This window comes from Mobula hypostoma, chromosome 21 (genome assembly GCF_963921235.1).
Source record: "Mobula hypostoma chromosome 21, sMobHyp1.1, whole genome shotgun sequence".
In the NCBI taxonomy this organism is placed as follows: domain Eukaryota; kingdom Metazoa; phylum Chordata; class Chondrichthyes; order Myliobatiformes; family Myliobatidae; genus Mobula; species Mobula hypostoma.
The window spans coordinates 14,207,836-14,224,801 of NC_086117.1; the positions used below are offsets into that span (position 1 = coordinate 14,207,836).

The following is a 16,966-nucleotide window of genomic DNA, read 5'->3' on the forward strand; positions in this document are numbered from 1 at the left end:
TGCCAAAGCATTTTTATCTGGGTATTTTTCTCAACCGTGTGTTCTGAGAAAGTAAAATGGAAATGAAAGACCAAAAGGCCAAGAGAGATGGCACTATGGCAAAGTAGGAAACTTGACAATACTCCAACAATCTTTTTGAAAAATTGGATCTAGCACATACTAACCTATTGCTGTGCTGTGTGGCTTGCAGAGTAAAGACCACTTATTAGTAGACACACTCTGACTCGAACTGTTTTTGCATTTCTGTATCTATTCTTCCGCTGTCAGACGCTAGTGTAATGTAGGTCAGTGTCGTTTTCCTGTGGTGTTCGCTATTTTCATGCTCTCCTATGCGCTCAGCGGCATGTTTCCAGTCGCTAAAGCCAGATTCAAAGATGGACTGACAGTTATCATCACTGAAGATGCGGCATGCAAAACAAATCACAGAGCCGGTGGAAGGGGAATATAAGAGCCATTGCCTTGATATGTACTCATCATTTACGAGCTTACATTTGAAGTGAAATTTGGAGAAAAAACGTCTCTGCTGTTTGTATACTTGTTCCGAAGCTTTGATATCCACATCCTTATTCTGGCAGGACTCCGGCCCTTTCTTAGCCCAGTGTGCTCGGACTGAATCATTTAACGTTTCCTTTCCCCAGCGAGCAGGATCAGTGCTGTAAGGATCCTCAGTAGCGGTAACATTAACATTAATGGCAGCCCAACTTGGTTTTCGGAGGCCTCTGTGGTCAGGAATCCCAAAGTCATGCTCTCTGCCTCTTCAACGTTAGCTGCTGACTGTGGCAAGGACAGTGGTCCTGTGTTAATCCTGGTGCTAGCGCTAGCTGTTGAACAAGTCTCCATTTGTCCACCGGTCTCAGACTGTGACAAGAGCAATGGTACTGCAGCATCATTGAGAACAGGTTTAAAAAATGCTGTAAATTTCAATGTCTTTTTTAATGCTTCTTTCTCACGGTCCTCTTTTTCTTGTTTCTTTTTTTCTTTTCTGTGCTCCACTCTCGTATTTTTTTTTGTCCACCATGATGATAGCTACCAATTTTGGGCCCCTCTGCAGCTCTGGCCCCTGGGCTGCAGCCCTGCCTAGCCCTGCCTAAAGTCCGGCCGTGCTCATAAATGTTTAGCATGCAGCATTTAAGTACAAATCATGAAATCTGTTCAGCTGAATACAATTCTAAAGAGTTAATTATATAGGAACATCAATGATGCACTGTATTAAAATTACATGAGATAGTTCATCTCACATCATATTAAAATTCCATGGGATAGTTTGCTGTTCATTTGGTCAAGTTCCAGAATGGAGTTATAAAGTTTATCATGTCCTGAATGTCATAGATCTATTGAGTCATTACAGCACAGAAAATGGCATTTCAGCCAACACATCAAGCCTCACTTATCCAGTTTATCTGCATTAGATCCATAGCCTTTGGATGGCAAATCATAAATACAAGAAATTCTACAAGTGCTGAAAATCCAGAGCAATGTTGTGTGCTGCTTTTGGATAGCATTGTTTTCTGTTGAACAGTCTTTGGTTTCCAATGCTGAGAAAACTTTTTAAATGAAGAGAAAATGTATTTCAACACAACCTCTCACATTCTGAGCAGGTGATTCAAAAGTTTAGGCACACATTGGAATGCATCAAAAAATTATAAGCAGGAAACAGAAGGAATAGTCCTGCAAGAACACTGGTATTACTTTATCATCAGTTTAAATAATGCTGATGAATATTTTTCATTTTAGATAATATGATTTCAGCTGAGCACAGTTAAGCTGATGTATGAAGTTCGATTCTGTCATGCCACTTGAATTGCACTTCCTCCTCCATTAATTTTAGTAAACCAAACAGGTTAATAGTGTAAACACCTGTTGGCCCAAAATGTCATCTGTATTCTTTTCCATAGATGCTGCCTGGCCTGCTGAGTTGCTGTAGCATTTTGTGCAAGTTGCTTGGACCTGCAGATTTTCTCCTGTTTGTGAATAGTGTAAAGTGGTTGATTTTATTCAAGTTTTTATTCAAAATTTTAACTTTAAATGTTACAATAGCTGGAAAAAATATCACTAACCTTATTAAAGTGACATGAAGTAAAAAATAGTAGGTAAATAGGTAAATTAATGGACTGAATTAATATCATGCATAATACCTGCATCAATGATACTCAAAAATCCTTGACAGTTGGAAAGGAGGGACTGCAAATATTAGGACAAAAGAAGAAACTGAAATGATGAACTAAAGTGGAAAGGATGTGCAAAATAAAAAATTACCAACATAGACACATAAATGTAACATGCCAAAGGTACCCTTTTTATCATTCAACATGAGGTATTTTATTGTAAATTTATTTGTAGTCATATTTAATTCAGGATGATCTCAACTGATATTGCCATTTTTGGGCTGCTATAAAGTAATAAATTATTACTCTATGGAAGAATTTAAAGATAGTATCACAAAACATATTTATAGCTTTCCTTTATGATTCAAAATAATAATTAAGCCAACTTACAGTCAGCTTCACAGATGCTTGAAATCCATTTTCTTCATTTATTGAAACCTCTTCTTCAGCTAAAACCTTTTGTCTGTCGGGGCAGGTTTTGAGACTAATTCTGACGTTTAATGGTTTGGTATATCCATATGATTGAAGCACAACAGTCTCAGATGCACCAACTCGAAGTACCTTGGGTGCTGTAATCAAGTACCTATAAAAGTACCCAAGTTGTACAGTAAACATAAACATGGCAAATTCAAAAAACGCAAATGCTGGAAATCTGCAATAAAGTAGAAAGTGGTGGGAACACTCAACTGATCAGGCAGCATCTATGGGAAGGGAAATAGCGTTAACTTTTCAGATTGAGAGTACTTCATCAAATTTGGGAAGGAGGTTAAAAAAAAGATAAGTTTTAAGTTGTAGAGAGAGTGTAGGAGGGATGGAGAGGACAAAGGAAATATCTCTGATGGGATGGAGCCAGTTATGGCAATGAGCTGTTAATGAAGATATCTGGTTGATAATTAGCTAGGGCAGCTGGAAAGAGTGGTGTAAGAAATGCTCAGTAGTGTCAATAGACAGAGAAAAACTGAGCATATATTACAGATGGATAACCTACTGGTGAGTTCAGAGAGAAACTCAAAAGAAATTAAGTTATCAGGAATTACGTATTGAATTCAGAAGGGTATGACATTCCCAAATGGAATATAAGGAGTTGTTCCGCAGGCTTACATTAGGCCTCTTTAGAACAGTATAGGGAGCTACAGATAGGTTAGAATGGGAGCATTTCCAATCTACAGATCCCTTTGTTTACTTACTCTTTATAAACACCCTCATTAATCCATAAACCATATGGTTTCATCAGCAGATTATTACCTTGACAACTCTAGCCCCACTGTTTCAGAGGATGATCGCATCTGATATTTTTATTTTTAGGTTGCTATAAAGTAATAAATGATTAAACTGTTTAAGAACTCAAAGGTAATATCACAAAACATATGGCTATAGCTTCCCTTTATGATTTAAAGCCCTAACCATTCCTCCCTTGCCCTCTCTACAACTTTAAAACTAATCTCAGATCCGATGAAGAGTAGTTTACCTGAAATGTTAATACATTATCCTTTTGCAGATGTTGTCTAGCCAGCTGTTTCCTGCATTTTCTGTTTTTGTGACAACTGTTTCTACCATAATGCAAGTGAAATACACTTTTATAGTATAATATGCAGTAAAGGATAAATTCTACACCTGTGATACACATCATTCAAACTCATTTACAGGAAAGGATGTTCATCCTTATTTTATCAAACATTTGGGAAAATTACACAACATCTCCAAGTTGATCCAAAAATTAAACACATTCATTATGCTCAGGGGAAAGGAACATTATTTAAAATATTTGCATTTCAGAACACACTATATATGCCTTTGAGTTAGCTGTGGCTCTAGTGGAGTGTGCTCTCACACAAGTGAAAAGAGTTTGGGTTCAAATCTCACTTGGGGCACTGAAGCACAAAAATCTAAAACAACAGTCCTGAGCAATACTGGGGTTGGGGGTTTGGGGGGAAGGATGCTGCGATATACAAAGAGCTAATTTTCATAAGCTGTACCAAGGCTTTCTTGGGTTGATCCAAAAGATTCAGTGACACCGATTAGAATAAAAGCAAACTATGTTGACCAATATGAAAATTAATTTAAATTCCAGAATTTCATTTTGTTTTCTGTCCAAGCAGTGGTTCTCTAGTCAAGAAGTACTTTATATAGTTAAAGGAATATTAGAAATTTAGATTTTATATTAATACCAATCAGCAAAAGTATTTATTATCATTACTAGTTTAGGGTACATATTTACTGAATAATAACACATTCCAAACAAAATTTAAGTGCTTACGTGTGTTCTTGCCCAGTATTGCTTTGAAAGAAACCCACAAAAATAATAATGAAAAGTAATTTCATATTCAAAGACTTTCCAAATCACCACTAGATTGATTAAAAAAACAGCTGGCTAAGTTAAATATTGCAGCTACAGACCAACTTATCTAGGTTTAAGAGCGGTTATTTATTTTAGGTTAATAATATATTAAGCTGGTAATGTTAACATTGGGGATTGAGAAAGACTTTCTGTAAATAATTAAATGTAAATATTCTTCTCTTAACTTTACAAAATGTTGTAAAAGGAGGGAGTTTGTGCTGTAGAACCAGTCTCAGTATTTTCTTGATGTTAAATTGCTCCAGCAACTTGGGATATTTCACTACATTAAAGATGCTCTACACGTCCAATCCACTGTTATCATACAACCAGTTTATTTTTTTCTCTGGCAGGAATGTAAATGTCGCTTTTTGAATGTGGTCTCTGAATTGCAGTTAGCTGAATCATTCACTGCATTTTCCATTTATTCTTCTAATCTTGATGATAACTTGCATTGTGCTGATTCCAGAAGAGTTGATTCACTGTTTACATAACAATACATATTTGTTCAGGTGGACCTTTTAAGAAATCTGAGCTACTGATACCTATAACTTACCAGCTCTTCCTCCTCTTCTTCTCACCACCTTTTAATGCTGGCAATTCTTACATTATTCCCACTCTCCTCCTTCCCTCACCTGCCTATCACCCCTCTCACCTGGATCCACCTTTTACCTACTAGCTCTTGCTCCACCCCTTCCACCCACCTTGTTATATTGACTATTTGCCCTCCTTCTTTCCTGTCCTGATGAAGGATTTCAACCCAAATCATTCAGTTAATTTCCCTCTATAGATGCTGCCTGACAAACTGATTTCCTCCAGTTCCTTTGTGATCTTTAGATCTCCAGCATCTCCAATACATTGTGTCCTGGCTTTGTTCTTATTTACAAATACTTTGCGTTGCACCACCATTCCATTACACATTCTGAACATGCATACCTGACGTGATCAGGTAGTGATCAAGTTCCATTTTTACAGACATCCTTAAATCATTTTGCCCTAAATCAGAAAATGCACAAAATCACTTGATATGGTAATCATACTTCCAACAGTTTTGTAATGAATATAAGACAGATAATCTTTAAATTAAAAGGTTTAACACAATTTCTCATACAGTATCGTAACATCATCACCTGATCTGTTTTCAACAGTATGCAGGAGATTTTTGTTTTAATTTCCAGGGATACAGAGAACTATCCTGCTACACATTCCCTGACATTGATGAATTGCTGACTGGTTGATGGACAGCTGAGGTGCAGAGGGGCTGGGATATTGGAATTCTTTAAATTATTACACCCTTCAAAACACAATCCCAGCAAAACCTGTGAATTATGAGTTTGAGGCAGCTCTATAAATCTGACCTTAGCCTGTCTGTTGTATCCATTTAAACATCTTCCACTTAGCAAGGAGGAAATTACTGTGGTCACTCATAAGTTACATAGGTCACAGCAAAAGATGAAGTCATTTGGATATTCATTTTTACTTTCTGTCATTGCGCTTCTCAAAAAGATCTATTACAATAGACAATAGACAATAGGTGCAGGAGTAGGCCATTCAGCCCTTCGAGCCAGCACCGCCATTCACTGTGATCATGGCTGATCATCCACGATCAGTATCCAGTTCCCGCTTTATCCCCATAACCTTTGATTCCGCTATCTTTAAGAACTCTATCCATCTCTTTCTTGAAAGCATCCAGAGACTTGGCCTCCACAGCCTTCTGGGACAGAGCATTCCATATATCCACCACGCTCTGGGTGAAAAAATTTTTCCTCAACTCTGTTCTAAATGGCCTACCCCTTATTCTTAAACCGTGGCCTCTGGTTCTGGACTCACCCATCAGCGGGAACATGCTTCTTGCCTGCAGCGTGTCCAATCCCTTAATAATCTTATATGTTTCAATAAGATCCCCTCTCAGCCTTCTAAATTCCAGAGTATACAAGCCCAGTCGCTCCAACCTTTCCACATATGACAGTCCCGCCATCCCGGGAATTAACCTTGTGAACCTACGCTGCACTCCCTCAATAGCAAGAATGTCCCTCCTCAAATTTGGAGACCAAAACTGCACACAGTACTCCAGGTGTGGTCTCACCAGGACCCTGCACAGCTGCAGAAGGACCTCTTTGCTCTTATACTCAATTCCGCTTGTTATGAAGGCCAGCATGCCATTAGCTTTCTTCACTGCCTGCTGTACTTGCATGCTTGCCTTCAGTGACTGATGTACAAGAACACCTAGATCTTGTGCTTCCCCTCTTCCTAACTTGTCTCCATTTAGATAATAATCTGCCTTCCCGTTCTTACCACCAAAGTGGATAACCTCACATTTATCCACATTAAACTGCATCTGCCATTACACATCTAAGAGATTGGTTAATTTCAAATTGCTTGGAATAGGATCCTGTGTGTAATAATTTCCAATAGGATGTGGAAAATTATTGCTTGCAGAAGGCACCATAAAATGCTAATTTTTCCTAGTATGTCTTGTTTAAATATTGTCCCTATTTATTAGTTTTTTCACACTGAATTGTCATATTTGTCATTTTTCTTCCATTACTTTGTTGACATATTACTTTAAACTGTGTACCTGTAGTCCTTGAAATTTTCATCAGCTCCTTTTGCTTTTGCAGTTTACCAAGTTTAAAGTCTGGTCAGCTGTGGTCTTATGGAACAGAATGGCAGGCTCCAGTTATTACACTGAGAGATGGAGCAGGCTCAAGATATTTTTGCTAGTTTCTCCTCATATGTCTTGCTTAAATATTTTATTATCCTTATCATATTTATTCTTAATAGGGTAATATTTAATCTTTTTATTTTGTTGTATTCCCCCTTCCTTTCCATTCCTGAAGGGTCCCAGCCCGAAAAGTCGACTATTTATTCATTTCCATAGATGCTACCTGACCTGCTCCAGCATTTGGTACCCACTAAGTGTTGCTTTGGATTTCCAACATCTGCAGAATTTCTCGATTCAGGTTTTTTTTTGTGTTTATTAGGACAAAGTGGATGTGACTGATGAGGCTAGCTAGCAGTTACTGTCCATCTCCCATAATACTTTAAACGTATAAGTTTGATCAAAAGTCAAAACTAATTTAGTAACGTTATCCTCACAGAGCCACAAATCCCACGCCTTGTTATTGCAGGAATATGTTTTAAATTATACATAATGACCCAGTATTACAGGCCATCATTATGAATGCTAGCTTTTCAGAGCACATTTATTCAGTGACTTGAATTTTAATTCACACAAATGCTGGAGTCCTGCCGAAGGGTTTCGGCCCGAAACGTCCACCATACTATTTTCCTAGATGCTGCCTGGCGTGCTTGAGTTCCTTCGGCATCTTGTGTGTGCGTGCGGCTCGGATTTTCAGCATTTGCAGACTTTCTCTCGCTTGTGGTTGAATTTTAATTCCACGGCCGCGTGGTGGGATTCGAACCCCTCACTTAAAAAGGACCTCTGGATTTCAGTCCAAATACCACATAGTGCAATGGCTCGCCGCTCCTGGCATTTATAAATATCCATGCTAAAGTATGCTATTAATATTCCCCCACTGTAAACGATGACCTTTGTTTACTTCATGACGCATGGACCAGGCATTGAAAGCCGAGGCGGGAGGCGGGAGGCGGGAGGCGCGTGGCGGAAGGAAGAAGCGCGGGGGAGCGCGCGCCGCCGTTGTCCCTCGCCTCACTAACATGGCGTCGCCCAACGGTTGCGTGTCCCTGAATCTCCCCACCTGCGGTACAATCACCCACTAAGCCGACTCTAACCCGTCAGCATAGGTACACTCGCCAGGAATACAAAAAAAAACACACACACACATACTTTATAATATCGACGTTTATAATGGTTGTATTTCGGAATTAAAAGAGGGAGGGAAGCGAAGAAGCGTTACCATGTCAACAGATCACCAATACAAATTCCTCCAAAAAAAAGCCTCTTGGCTGAACAAGCAGTTCGGGATGGTACATTATAAAGAATGTTAATTGGGGGAAAGTAATCTGAAATATGAAGAATGAATTGCCCTAATCTTTGAAATTATTTTTGTAGCAAAAAGCTTAGTTGGGAATCGGTGACGCGTCGGAATTCCAACGTGGGTGAGTTAATTTTATCGACACATTAATTAAATTAAAAACAATGAAGAATAGCTGGAGGTCGATAATGATCAACCGATTTATCACTTGCACGTTCTGCATTCGGCACAAGCCATCTTATGCTTTTGAATGCGAATGTTGTTGCAATGGAATTCCTGTTTAATATCTTAACATAAATATTTTTACACGGAGAAAGATCATTAATAAGCTCATTTAAAGTCTTAAAATTGTGTCTGTAGGTTGCCCATTTAAAACAAGATAAATATGGTATGGCGGTTCTGTGGTTAATTATTGCATTTGTTATTATTTGTTCAGCTTTATTTGACTACCATGATCCTGACTAGGTATGGCTGGTTCCTTACTTGCATCCTAGTTTCCATTTTGGCCCAGCCAACCGAAACACTACATGAGTTTATCTGACGGTGGAGAGCCGTGTCCAGTCAGATGACCTGAAAAGTTCGAGGAGCTCTAAGGATAATTTACTCGTCACCCTGGTATAACAGTTCTTCATCTGGTGTCCTGTTTCCTGGAAGGATAATCTTGTGGAGTTTGAAGTTGCAATGTATAGGATGATGTGCCACAGATTTTAATGTTTTATTATTAGATTTTATGTGTTTATTTTGTTTTCAGAAAATTTTTATTAAAATGTTATGGACTGTGAGAAATTGTTCAAATATTTAGGCAGATTTTACCCATATTTTTAGCACTTTTTCCCCCCCTACCAACAGTGCTTGTGTACTGCCAACACCATGAGGAAGCAGAGTCCACAACTGGTAATCAGAACACAAGGATCAAAAAGTGAAACACAAAGCCCAGTCTCCTCTGTTTTAAATCCAAGCACCAGATCACCATCCCCAACCAGCAGGCTTCTCTCTCCAGATTCATACAACCCCTCGGATTTTGGTGAACAGCAACTTGATATCAGTGATGAAAGTGGATCTGCCATTACTTATTACACCGGAAAGGGTAAGCATTTGGAAGTTTGCATAAAATGAACTACTGGGGGAGTTTAATAAGTCAGGCATCATCAAGCAGATGCTGCTCACCTTGCTGAGTTCTTCAAGCAGCTCATTTTCTGTTCCAGATTCCAGCATCTTTTGTGTCTCTAGATTCTAGAGTGTAAAACATTGCATCCCATTCCCATTCTGATATGTCTATCCACGGCCACCTCTACTGCAAAGATGAAGCCACTCTCAGGTTGGAGGAATAACACCTTATATTCCGTCTGGGTAGCCTCCAACCTGATGGCATGAACATTGACTTCTCAAACTTCCGTTAATGCCCCACCTCCCCCTCATACCCCATCCGTTATTTATTTATATACACACATTCTTTCTCTCTCTGTCCTTTTTCTCCCTCTGCCCCTCTGACTATACCCCTTGCCCATCCTCTGGATTCCCCCCCCCACCCTTTTCCTTCTCCCTGGGCCTCCTGTCCCATGATCCTCTCATATCCCTTTTGCCAATCAACTGTCCAGCTCTTGGCTCCATCTCTCCCCGCCGCCCCCCCCCCCCGTCTTCTATCATTTTGGATCTCCCCTCCCCCTCCCACTTTCAAATCTCTTACTAGCTCTTCCTTCAGTTAGTCCTGACGAAAGGTCTCGGCCCGAAACGTCTACTGTACCTCTTCCTAGAGATGCTGCCTGGCCTGCTGCGTTCACCAGCAACTTTGATGTGTGTTGCATCATTTAAGACAGTGTTTCCAAATCTTTTTTATGCGTTGGAGCCTTACCATTAACTGAGGAGTCCGTGGACTCCAGGTTGGTAAGCCCTGCTTTAAAACCCACGTTTGTTCATATTTTCTTGTCTTTATATGTGCCAATACTTATCATGTTCATATTTTCTGCTGATACTTTCATTGCGTTGATTACAATGACAATTATGATGGCTAGATTGTCATCAATTTTTCATGTTGCTGTGGCATGTTTTAATGCTAGTGGATTTTTATAGTAAATTAATTTTAAATGTTTTTGTAATTGTGAGCTGCTCTGATGCTAACAAATATTCTCTAACCCCCAATGGAATCTCCGTATATAAATACACAATATGGAGTGAATGGAAGAACAGATTTCATTGGGAATTAATTTTTCATGTGGAAGTTTGGAAAAGTGCCATGCTATGGAGTTGATCTAAAAGAGGATTGTGAAATACTACAAATGGCTAGCCAGTTTAAATATTCATGGAACTGCAGACAAAAAATGCTGCATTATTTCCAGTTCACTGCCTTTCTCAGTGGTGTATTGTTGTAACATATATAGGAAAGTTTTGAAAAACTTAATAGCTTAAATTCAGTGTGGAAGATATATTTTGTATGTCTGTCTGTTTAGGTACCAAATCCGATGCGGACTTTGGTGACCATGGTTTTCCGTATAGATCTGTCCTTCGTTTTTTGGATGACTTCCATTTCCTCGATGTGTAGCCGCCTGGCTATGTTTTTAATGTACATAATCCGAGGTCTTCCTCTAGGTTTGCTCCCCTCAATCTTTCCAGAGAGTATGAGTTTTTCTAGTTCATCTTTCTACATGATGTGTCCGAGGAATCTGAGTTGTCTTTCTCTTATTGTTGGTATGAGTGATCGAACTGTTTGGACTCTTCTGAGAACTTCTTCATTTGATGTGTGTATGGTCCATGATATTTTTAACATTCTCCTGTAGAACCATAATTCAGCTGCTTCTAGTCTCTTTTCCATTGCTGGAGAAATGGTCCAGCATTCACTTCCATGAGTCAGGATAGAATAAATGTAGCACCGCAGTATTCTGTTTTTAGTGTACATGCTCATCTTTCTGTCTGTTAATATGGTCTCATTTTTTGGAAAGCTTCTTTCGCCATTGCTATTCTGTATTTGATATCTGTGTCGCACCTGCCATTACTTGTTACTAGGCTGCCAAGATATTTGAATTTGTTGACTTGTTTGCTGTTTGTATTTCCGATCTTGATTACACATTGTGGGATGTTTGTCTTTCTGGAGATGACCATGCTTTCTGTCTTGTTGTTGATTGAGAGGCCTCTGCGATTACTTTCTGCTGCCGCTATAGTGAGTAGTTCTTGAAGGTTTGTTTCTGAGTCAGCTATTAGTACGATGTCATCAGCATATCTGATGTTATTTATATTATGGCCTCCAATTGTGAATCCTTTGATGTCTTTGATACTTCTCAAGATATTTTCACTATACGGGTTGAATAAGTCCGGCGAAAAGAAACGACCTTGCCTGACTCCTCTTGTATACATCACTGAATTTGGTGTTGTAGGGAAGTCTGGACTGTGTATGTGAATACAAATAGATGCTTGAGAAAGTATATAAAACCAGGTCATAGAGCTATAGCATAGAAACAGGTCCTTTGACCCAAATCATGCATGCTGACTGAGGTCCTTTCCTGAGCTAGTTTGGCTCATATTCCTCAAAAACTTTCCTAACCACGAACCTAGTCGAATGTCTTTTAAAAGTTGTAATTGTACCTGCCTCTGCCACTTTCTCTGGTAACTTTTCAAAGTGTGCGTCTCTTTATGAGAAACCTTCTCCTTTAAAATTAACTTTAAATCTTAAATAAATGCCCTCTGGTTTTATATGGTCACAGTCTTCTTCCCCATACTCTGGGGGAAAAAGACTGAACATCCACCTTATCACACCCCTCATGATTTTATAAACCTCTATAAGATCACTCCTTATCCTCTGCTGCTTCAGGGTAGAAAAAAACAAATATATCCAGTCGGTCATCATAACACAAGCCTTTCTGTCCCAGCAGCATCCTTGTGAAACTTTTCTGCATCATCTTTAGCTTAATCACAACCTTCTTACAGTACGGCGACCTGAACTACACAAAATATTCCAGGTGTGCTCTCACCTATGTCTTTGTCACAATGAGTGTGGCTGAATTTCAGATGGCAACAAGGAGGCATACAGGAGTGGGATAGATCGGCTAATTAAGTGGTGTCACAATAAGAAGGAGGAATCTGATAGAAGAGTAGAGTAGACCATGGGGAAGAAAAAAGAGGAGGAGAGACACCAGAGGGAGGTGATAGGTAAGAAGAAAAGAGGGGAGCCAGAATAGAGAATGAAAAAAGGGAGAAGTGGTAGGGGGAGATATTACTGAAAGCTGGAGAAATCAATGTTCATGTTGTCAGGTTGGAGGCTACCTAGAAGGAATATGAGGTGTTGTTCCTCTGATATAAGAGTACCAGTAGAGGGGGCCATAAACCGACCTGTCAGAATAGGAATGGTTGCGGATGGAACAAATGTTCGGTATGTCACCAAAGAGACTTCCAAATTTCCATATATGTACAGTGACTTATAAAGGTATTCAACTGCCAACCTTTTGTTCACATTGATGAGTATCACAACCAGGAATTTTGATTGATTTAACTGAGAGTTTTTAGTTGTGAATCGCATGCTCCTTTTTTTTTACACCCTAGAGCCCAAAGAACAGAGAAAATTGCAAAGCAAGACAAACTGAAATGTTAGCAGTTCAAAAGTATTCATTCCCCTTTGCTCCATACTTAGTTGAACCACCTCTCGCAGCTATTACTGCCAGTAGTCTTTTTGGATGTCTGTTAGCTTTGCACAATGTGATGGAATAAGATCTGTCCATTTCTCTTTGCAAAATTGCTTAAGCTGTGCTAGGTTAGTTGAGGAGTGGTGGTAGACAGCAATCTTGAGGTCTTGCTAGAGTTATATGATTGGGTTAAGGTCAGGACTCTGGGCCGCTCGAGGACATAATTTTTTTCTCATTTGAAATCATTCCATGGTTGCTTTGGCAGTGTGCTTTGGGTCGTTGTCCTACTGAAAAATTAACTTCCTCCCCAGTTTAAGCTTTCTGCCAGGGACTAGCAGGTTTTTGTTCAGGATTGGAGAACAAAATTGAGGACCAGAGGACAAGATTGCTATATTGGAGGGAAATAAGAGATTGTTCTATATATAATCGAGACATAGCTTACTCCCAGCGTGCCAGGTAAGGTGATCAGATCCGAAAGCTCCACAATCAGAAGATGAATCAAACTGCTGATTTGGAGGTGAAGGTTTGTGTGTTTCATGTTTCATAATAAACTCTCAGTAGTGCTCCAATGTCGCAGTTTTGCAAGCTTGTGTTGCTCCTAAACCTTGAACATTGAATGGTCAAATGCTATCCTAGGGAGTTCTCATCCATAATCCTGATTTTGGTTTACATACCATCAGTATACTTAAGATACTGCCTGATACTGTCATCAAACAAGAAACAGTCCACCCTAACACATTTCATATCATAGTTGGGGACTTCAACCAGGCTTGTTTGAAGAAAACCATGCCCAATTACCATCAGCATATAACCTGTAGCAGCAGAGGTCCCAACACACTAGACCACTGTTACACTAAGATAAGGAATGCCTACCGTTCCATGCCCAGACCACCTTTCAGGAAATTTGATGATTTTGCTGTCCTACCTGCATGCAGGCAGAGGCTAAAGAGCAAAGTGCCAGATATTAAGACAATAAAGAGGTGGTCATGGAAGACAGAGAAGCAGCTTGGGGATTGCTTTGAGTTCATGGACTGGGCCGTATTCAAGAACTCATCTGTGGATCTGAATGTGTACATCATCGTCTTTATGGATTTTATAACAATAGTCACAGACGAGTGTGTCCCCATAAAATCATTCGGAGTCTTCCCTAGCCAGAACCATAATCTGCTGAGGGCCAGATCAAAGGCATTGAAATCTGGTGACCAAGAAAGTTACAGGAGGTCCAGGTAAGATCTCCAAGAAAGCTTTCTCATGGGTGAAGTGGCAATTCTGGACTAAACTTGAATCAATGAAGGATGCTCAATAATTATGGCAGGGCTTGAATGCTATCACCTTTTATAAAGTTACATAGGTGACAGCAGGGCTTCACTTCCAAATGAATCAATGCTTCTATGCTCACTTCGATCATCAAAACATGGAGGAATCATTACGAACTCCCACAACCCCCGATGACCCTTTGATTTCAGTCTCCGAGAGCCATGTGTAAACAGCTTTTAGGAGGCTGAACCCATGAAAAGCATCTGGCCCAGATGAGGTACCTGACCAAGTGCTAGAGAACTGTGCTGGGCAACTGGTTGGAGGGTTCACTGAGATCTTTGACCTCTCGCTTCGGCAGTCTGAGGTACTTAGCTGCTTCAAGTAAACTCCACTTATAGTGGTGCCTAAGAAGAACGTGGTAACCTGCCTCAGTGATTATTGTCCAGAAGCACTTACATCCACGGAGATGAAGCGTTTTGTAAAGTTGGTAAGCAACATATAAACTGCCTGAGAGGCAACTTGGATCCACTCCAGTTTGCCTCCAGGAGCAACAGGTCACAGCAGATGCCTTCTTGTTGGTTCTTCGCTCAACCCTGGAACATCTGGACAGCAAAGTTGAATACCTCAGGATGCTCTTTATCGCTACAGCTCGGCAATCAATGCCATCATTCCCTCAAAACTAATTAATAAATCACTCAACTTCACTTGCCCATTCATTGACATGTTCCCAACCTATGGGCTCACTTTCAAAGACTCTTCGGAATCAGATTTACTATCTCCAGCATATGTTGTGAAATTTGTTAACTTTATGGCAACAACACAATGAAAATAACTGAATTGCATTATGTGTGTGTGTGTGTGTATATATATATAATAGTTAAGTTAAAATAAATAGTGCAAAATAACAGAAATAAAATGTAGTGAGGTAGTGTTCAAGCATTCAATGTCCATTTAAAAATCAGATGGCAGAGGGGAAAAAGCTGTTCCTGAATTATTGAGTATGTGCCTTCAGGCTTCTGTCCTCCTTCCCAATGGTAACAGTGTGAAGAGGATATATCCTGGGTGGTAGGAATTCATCTTATGTGTTCAGTATTAAATTGCTGGTTTATTTATTTATTTATTTATTTTGCACAGTTTGTAGTCTTTTGGTTGAACGCCCAAGTTGGTATGGTATTTCATTGATTCTATTATGGTTATTATTCTACTATAGATTTATTAAGTATGCCAGCAAGAAAAAGCATCTGGGGGTTGTATATGGTACATATATATACTTTGATAATAAATTTACTTTGAACTCCTACAACCTTCAGATCCTTCTGCTTACAGGCAGCCACAAAACAAGATACCTGAGAGAGCACAATTTAAGAAAAAAGACCAATACCCAATGCACAGAGGGAAAAAGTTGAGCCCATAAACCCAAAACCAGGAGCAGCCATAGTCAGCACATAGTCTCAGTCTATCACACAGAGGCAAATTGCTGGGCTTGCTGACACTAAACCCACAACAGCGAGGGCACGACACAGCCTCAGCCTCAGCGTCGAGGAGAGAGGAGTAAAATGTTGCAGAGCAAAACCAGCTTGACCCTTGCCTCCATCCCAAAACCCTACCTTTTCAGTTTATCTGGCCCACGTTTAAATTGTCCGAGCACTGGATCGTCCACCCAAAATCTGGCCCGGGCCCTGCTGCATCAATGCACTCTGGGCCATTTCTGGCCCATACTTGACCTTTCCAAATCGACGCAGCGCTTAGGTGGATCAAACCTCACTCCTAGTTTTCGTAAATGGGCTCCAAAACTGCTCTGCTTCAGCTTTTCTTCACTCTGCACACTCCGACTATGTCTTCGATTCTGACTCCATCTTCTCTTGGAACACGCCTCAACCTCCCTCCGGCTCCGTCTCGCACCTGCATGCCTCAACCCTCAGATCAGCCTCGCCTTCTCTTGCTTCTTCATTGTTTGCAGTGATCGTTTACCAAAATTTTCCATATAAAAAGTGTTACTAATAGAGTATTTAGTTGAATATCTTGCTTTAAGGACTACCAGTCAGTTGTCATCCACATTCTGGACTCTCTCACAGTGGTGTCTGAAAAGAGGATGCTGTCTAAGTTGCATGCCATCTTGGTCAATGTCTCCCATCCACTACATAATGTACTGGGTGGGCACAGGAGTACATTCAGCCAGAGACTCATTCCACCGAGATGCAACACAGAGCATCATAGGAAGTCATTCCTGCCTGTGGCCATCAAACTTTACAACTCCTCCCTTGGAGGGTCAGACACCCTGAGCCAATAGGCTGGTCCTGGACTTATTTCATAATTTACTGGCATAATTTATATATTACTATTTAACTATTTATGGTTCTATTACTATTTATTATTTATGGTGCAACTGTAACAAAAACCAATTTCCCCCGGGATCAATAAAGTATGACTATGACATTCAGTAGTGCCATCTTAAACCAGAAGTCTTTCAGTATCTTTGAGATGGTCTTGTACCCTTACCCATATTTGTGCTTCTCTGTTATCCCTAACTTGTCTTGAATGCTCTTTTGTCTTCATTTTGGTTTGGTTTGTTGAAAATCTACCATACCGTTGGACCTTACAAGAGAATGGGGGTATATATTCTTATGAATTTATTGAAAACAAATGATCCTCCAATATTCTACATCAACAAATTGGGTAAGTTGCTAAGGTAATATACAT

General features: G+C 39.9%; 2 protein-coding genes across 11 annotated transcripts in view; one reads left to right on the plus strand and one right to left on the minus strand.

Moving 5' to 3' along the window:
• Window positions 1-4,499, minus strand: part of c5 (complement component 5) — a 103,609-nt gene extending 99,110 nt beyond the window's left edge. The window contains exons 1-2 of the mRNA XM_063073453.1: window positions 4,363-4,499; window positions 2,496-2,688 (exon numbers count right to left, since the gene is read on the minus strand). Coding sequence (XP_062929523.1) covers window positions 2,496-2,688; window positions 4,363-4,427 — 258 coding nt within the window. The 5' untranslated portion in view covers window positions 4,428-4,499. The remainder of the gene's footprint in view (window positions 1-2,495; window positions 2,689-4,362) is intronic.
• Window positions 4,500-8,107: 3,608 nt separating this feature from the next.
• Window positions 8,108-16,966, plus strand: part of cntrl (centriolin) — a 121,685-nt gene continuing 112,826 nt past the window's right edge. For 7 of the 10 annotated variants that reach the window (XR_010021207.1, XR_010021206.1, XM_063073454.1 and 4 more), the window contains exons 1-3: window positions 8,108-8,208; window positions 8,477-8,523; window positions 9,249-9,486. Coding sequence is in view for 7 of the 10 variants with exons in the window: in XM_063073454.1 (XP_062929524.1) it covers window positions 9,270-9,486 (217 nt within the window). In the remaining 3 variants the exon portion in view is untranslated. Of the gene's footprint in view, window positions 8,209-8,476; window positions 8,524-9,248; window positions 9,487-11,549; window positions 11,554-16,682; window positions 16,943-16,966 lie in introns of those variants that run through there. The other 3 variants (XM_063073455.1, XM_063073462.1, XM_063073461.1) reach the window with 3 other exon arrangements.